Source organism: Limulus polyphemus, unplaced genomic scaffold, assembly GCF_000517525.1.
Source record: "Limulus polyphemus unplaced genomic scaffold, Limulus_polyphemus-2.1.2 Scaffold5137, whole genome shotgun sequence".
NCBI lineage: Eukaryota > Metazoa > Arthropoda > Merostomata > Xiphosura > Limulidae > Limulus > Limulus polyphemus.
In genome coordinates, this window is record NW_013670747.1 from 44,594 (window position 1) to 50,494 (window position 5,901).

General features: G+C 36.3%; 1 protein-coding gene across 1 annotated transcript in view; it reads right to left on the reverse strand.

The window, feature by feature from the left end:
• Positions 1-5,901, reverse strand: part of LOC106472173 (MAM and LDL-receptor class A domain-containing protein 1-like) — a gene marked incomplete at its 5' end in the record, with an annotated part of 30,942 nt that overhangs the window by 9,927 nt on the left and 15,114 nt on the right. Inside the window, one exon of the mRNA XM_022400779.1 lies at positions 3,966-4,288. Within this exon, the coding sequence (XP_022256487.1) occupies positions 3,966-4,288 (323 nt within the window). The remainder of the gene's footprint in view (positions 1-3,965; positions 4,289-5,901) is intronic.

The following is a 5,901-nucleotide window of genomic DNA, read 5'->3' on the forward strand; positions in this document are numbered from 1 at the left end:
TAACCCTGCCTCATCAATTCTAGATTGAGAGTTATTACGCCAACCTTTTAGAACAAATGTTACATCTAGATCTATTAACTTAGTCCTTAGATCTGCCCCAGTGCAATGCCTAGTTGAATAGTTTGTATAGGTCTAAGTATGCCTATAATAGAGGGTACAATTTGTATGATGATGGACCCAGGGTCTAGAAATAAAGTTATAACTGCAATTAGTCCTAAAGTCTAGCACATTTATAATCAGCCAGTACAATTACAAGCCACTACATTAGGCTTATAATATTTACTAGATCTAGATCTAAGCCTTGCCTGTTGCGTATATTGCCAATTTTGCACACCAGTTAATATATTGCATCAATCTCGCATTTTCTTTTTGTTGAACATACACTTACTTGTACGTTGTACTCTAGGACTTGTATTTGATCTACAGATGAATGATGGAATAGTGTAATTTACTTCTGCAAGTCAATTCGGTCTCATTGTATTTCAGTGGGCGGCTTTTAAAAGTTAAAACTGCAAGCGTAATACACACAAATAACGTAACACTGTGTCATATTTACTTAACATAGGGCAGTTGCGCTATATCCTAGTGGTGGGCATAATTATTAATTATTGGCCAAGGAAATTTTACACCTTCACCGGGGGGCCGTTGCCTCTCTCTTGCTACGCCACTGCACAGAAGGGCCTATGAAACCAAAGAAAGAAACATAATCCAGTTTGGAACAATTAGGAATGACCCAGGGAAACCTTCTACTTGATGTGGAATGTTTGCCAGCTTTAATGATATTTCCCTCCCCCCAATTCAACATAATAATCTGTAGAGCCAACGTGCCTTCACCATTTTTCACAAAATTACAGACATGTCATTGAAGGACAACTAGGTTTTTACAACATAATTGGTATTCCATTAGAAATAGAGGGCTTTAATTTTGCTACGAAATTTATCATGGTGCAAAGAGAAAAAGTACTCCCGAATATTTTTATAGAGGTCCAGGAAGACCTTGTACCATTCTTCCAAGAGCCCCAAATACTGCCTAAAGCAGGTCACGGCTGGAACTATTTGCTGAGTCAAATTCGAGTCTATTGAGCTAAGACTAACCTTCACTTGACATCAGCTAGGGCATCTATGCCTCCTAGAAGTTGAAAAGGAGATGCAATCCCTTGCTTTGTTGAACAATGTGATGAACTTATACAATGAAAAAATCTCTGACTAACTTTTTATAATCTTTTTTCAAGATCCTTATAACTGAAGCTAGATATGTTTCCATACTGAGTATGAAAAGAATAACTTTTGATTCCTTACACCCTTTTTGGTTGGACTTATTCAGGTGTAAGAAAGAACAGAAAGTCTGATTTTCTATTTTTGAAATTGTAAGTTCAGCCAGTAGTGTTGGGCCAAGTTTTCATAGATAGTAGCATGGTAAGATGGTCAGTATGGTTGCAGATTTTATTAGCTAACTAAAGATAATGAAATCCATTTTTCACTAGTTCATGAATAACTCACTATAAACCAGTTCAGATTCATTTATTTGGTGATCATCCTGGTGGGCAGTTGCAGGTTGGCTGTACATTGCTTTATTTATGAAATTACAGCTTCGTGGAGAAGAATATTAATAATATTAAAACGTGATTTTAATTATAAGTTGTATTATTATTATTTCATCTTTGAGAGATGGGTTTTGAGGCTGAAAAATTCATTGTATTAGTAATTAAGTATAGTAATAATAAAGTTTGTCTGTATGGCATAAGATGGATAAGTAATACGAATTATGGTCATTTTGCTAGCATGGTGTTATTATTTACTTTTGATTTTGCTGTGCCAGAAGGGGGATCAGTGGTTAGTAACTTGTGAAGTTTCTCACTCTTTCAGGTATCAGCATAAGAAGTACTGTGACAGTCATAGTCCATATTACATAGATCTCTACCAGATTATGTGGTTTGCTTAACTTTAAGCACCGTAACCTATTATCTGCCATAGCAACGCTTTAGAAATTACAATATAGTTGGAACTGTTCAGCAGCAGTTCAAGTTGAATGCTTCTCCTTTTCTTGGTCTGGTTTCTCCATTTTAGCTAAGCTACAAAGAATGGCACGCTATTTATCCATGGTAAATGAGACCACTGGTGAATGAAGTAATTTTTTCTTTTAGATTTTATGAAGTTACTTTTTTTAAAGTGCCAGTGTTGCAATCACGTGTTTTAAATGGCTTTACCCTATGTCGCAACTTAAAATCCTAATCAATTACAGGTCATATTGACTAGAGTTGACCTTCTCCTTCTTGTATTATAAAAGGGTAAGTTTCAAATAAACTGACTATTCACCTCATCTTTTTTAGTCAACATGGCTGTTGTGACAAATTTCATCTGTACAAATGTGGAAGTACCTGCAGAAGCCATTACTGGACTGGAGCTAGAGGATTTAATCTATTTGCTAATATGTGTGACCTTTAGGCACATGGTGGTGGGGTCTTCATCTTTAAACTAGTAAAATATATTCAGAACCAGCCAGAAGATGCCTCAGGAAAGAAAGCGATAATAACCAGCTGCAGAGAAAATTACAAAAGGCTAGCTCCATCTGCAAAACTTGAAATGTCATTGAGAAGGCAATGCTTGAGTGTTGTCAATCAACCACCACCAGGTAAATTCTTGCCCTCTTCAAGTGAGGCCCACACCGCATCATTGTAGATATCTATGAAACTACTATCTATAAAATGTCTGTCTTCATAAATATTATTTCTGTTAATGTTGCTTCTGTAAGGTTTTGTAATTTTGCATCATGAGTTTCCTTTTTCTTATTGTTGCAAATGTGAATAATTTGGATTGCTATAGATTTAACTGTTTAAAGTGTGATATATGTATGCATTTTGTTCAATAACAAATTCTGAGAAAGGAAGGAAAGTTGTATTAATTTGTAACATCAAACATTATACTTTACTGAAGTTTTATATTAGAATTATTTAACAATTTTGAAAAATTCAACTATAGCTCTAGCTTGAACCATTAGACTTATTATTGATCGTTCACAAAAATAACTGGAAGCTTATGATCTCTTTACTTAATGCCAGTTTAGATTGTCTTTATCCGTTTGTTGGGTATGACGACTACCAAACTGGCTTTGTGAAGCTACCGATCCAACAATCATAGAGGACTGCTTGTAATTTACTTAGCTATCAGAGGTAGCACTGTTTCTCAGATCAGTTTAGCGATTTTTATAAGTTCCAGTTTTGAAGTTGAAATGATTAGAAAATCTGGGAAACAGCTCGAAACCTGAATCCATGACTTTGTTCTTTCTTTGAAGATTCCCTTGTAAATCTGGCTATGCTAATAGTCAGGTATTATTTAAACCTCCAGTTATATTTAGTTACATTTCTTGATTTGATCTCATTCAATAGTTATTTTTTAAAAAATTCTTTACACATGTTTTAGTTGTCCAAGAATCAATAAAATTCTTTTGTTTCACGTCACACCACCTGGTGTTTACCTCTTCTCCCCTTGTTTTCACAATATTCCACCTATTGAAACCTCAAACCTCATGTTGCAGGAGTTTACTTGTGCGCTCTTTTGCTAACTGAGAAATAATGTATCAAAATAAAACATTCACTAGCTCTGCATAATTGTTCACTAACTTATCATAATGTGCACGTAATTTGTTTAACGTGTGTAATGATCTAATTTCCGTGTTGTGAAGCTACTAATCTTTTAGTTCGCACTTTAATACACAATTATCGTCTAATCAGTTACGTGTATGTTGTTGTTTGTGGATATATTGTTTGTTTTCAAACTACGTATAAGACAGGTAAGTCAAGTTTTATGGCAACGGGTGTTGCAAGGTCTATATATTATACTCTCAAAGATTTAAAATTAATAATAATTATTAATATCAACTCAAAACAATGTATTTCTAACATAATAAAAACATCCTGTAGTCTCTTATACTTGTTTAATGTCGCAATTAGTCTTCCTGTTCTCACCTGGTAAGGTTCGGTAGGGGGTTTTCCTTCGGGAAGTAGCACAATCGGAGCACGTGCCATCAACCACCGTTGTCCCTGGTGATTGTTCAACCTCCAGACAGGAGTGAGCATGGAAAATTCTCTCGAAGAAGAACTAGGAAGGACATACACTCGTAAACTGCCCAGACTTGGACCTGAAGGATCGATAGTCTTCTCATACATGTAATAGTAGAAGGCCATGCACCGCGCCGTGGTAGCAGCCGGAAACTGGGGACTCACCAACCAAGCGGAATTTCCTCCTCGCTGAGGCAATTGACTACTGCTCACCAGGTTCATATAGTAGCCTGTAGAGTTTGAAACACTTCTTTAATTTCAAAAACATAAATACAAACGAAATATGGTGGTTAGTTTTCAAGAGCAAAGCTACAAAGTGAGCTACTGCATTGTGTTCACCTCGAGTATCGAACCCAGACTTTTAGTGTTATAAGCCAGTAAACTTAATGATGAGCCATCAGGGGGGCTGTGGTGGTTAATACCTTATATTATAATAATCAAACGTAAAGGAAAAGCAAAATTTTGTTCCTGGGATATCCTTTTCTTGACTCCCGAAACCCATCAGCAAGAAACTCCTACCGACTCGTGGAATATCCTCCAAAACAAGTTACCATTTCTTCGCCTCATCTGCCCTAACACAGATGAACCTGACTTCGAAGACGACCAAGATTTTCCTACCTTACACCCGTCTAGCCTATTTTAACTCTTATAAACGTATTATCAAAACTTTGATATGTATCTTAATATAAGAGACACGTTTGCAGTTCTTCTAAAGCTTACCCTGAAATTACTTTTTCTTCTTTTCAAACATATCTTGTACAGCGGTATCACTATAGTAAGTTTCAAACATGTCTGTTTCTTGACATCTGAAATGCTATTGGAATGGTTAGTTTCAAAAATGCCCCAACACTGCCTAACATATAGTCTGAATGTTCAGTTTTCAGACGTATCTGACATACTTCCTAGATGTGGCCCGGCATGGCCAGGTGGTTAAGGCACTTTACTCGCAATCTGAGAGTCGCAGGTTAGAATCCCCATACCACCAAACATGCTCGCTCTTTCAGCCATAGGGGCGTTATAATGTGATGGTCAATCCCACTATTCGTTGGTAAAAGAGTAGCCCAAGAGTTGGTGGTGGGTGCTGATGACTAGTTGCCTTCCCTCTAGTCTTTCACTGCTAAATTAGGGACGGCTAGCGCAGATAGCCTTCGTGTAGCTTTGCGTGAAATTCAAACTGTAACGAATTTGTTATTATATATATTTATTTGAATATTAACGTTTGTTTATATTAAATTTATATTTAGAAACATTCATAGCTCTCTCTCTCTCCTCCTAATAGGAATTTAGGTCTTTGTGACCTAGGAGGATCAGGTGCTCATTTCATAGCTTATACTGTTAAATATGTATTGTGAAACTCCCGTCTATTCTCCAAAGTTGTAGAAGATTCTCGAGAGTAAGAATCAACAAATTTGTATTGTTACGTAAAACTGAAATTTCTAGAATGCCTCCGCAGCCTATAAATATAACCAATGCGACGTGCCAAAAAGAGAGTATCTATTATTAGTTTGCTATAGTCAGTGTTCTATAAACTTTGGAAGCTATAACTGTGGTTGTTATAACGCTTACTAATCGAAAAACTTCAGATATTTGACCAGGAGCATTTACAAATCATTTAAAGTCAGTGGATTCTCATCGGACATTAGCATTTTTACGAAAACATTATACAAATTCATCGTAGAAGACTCAGCGTGCGTGACTGGTGAATAATGAAGGACAAAGACTTAGTGTGTGTGGCTAGTGAATAACGAAGGACAAAGCTAGCTAGCTTCCCGTTAAGCAAATTGTACCTACGTCAACTCGTAATTAACTCACTCATCGTAAATCCTCGATAAGATATCGAAGA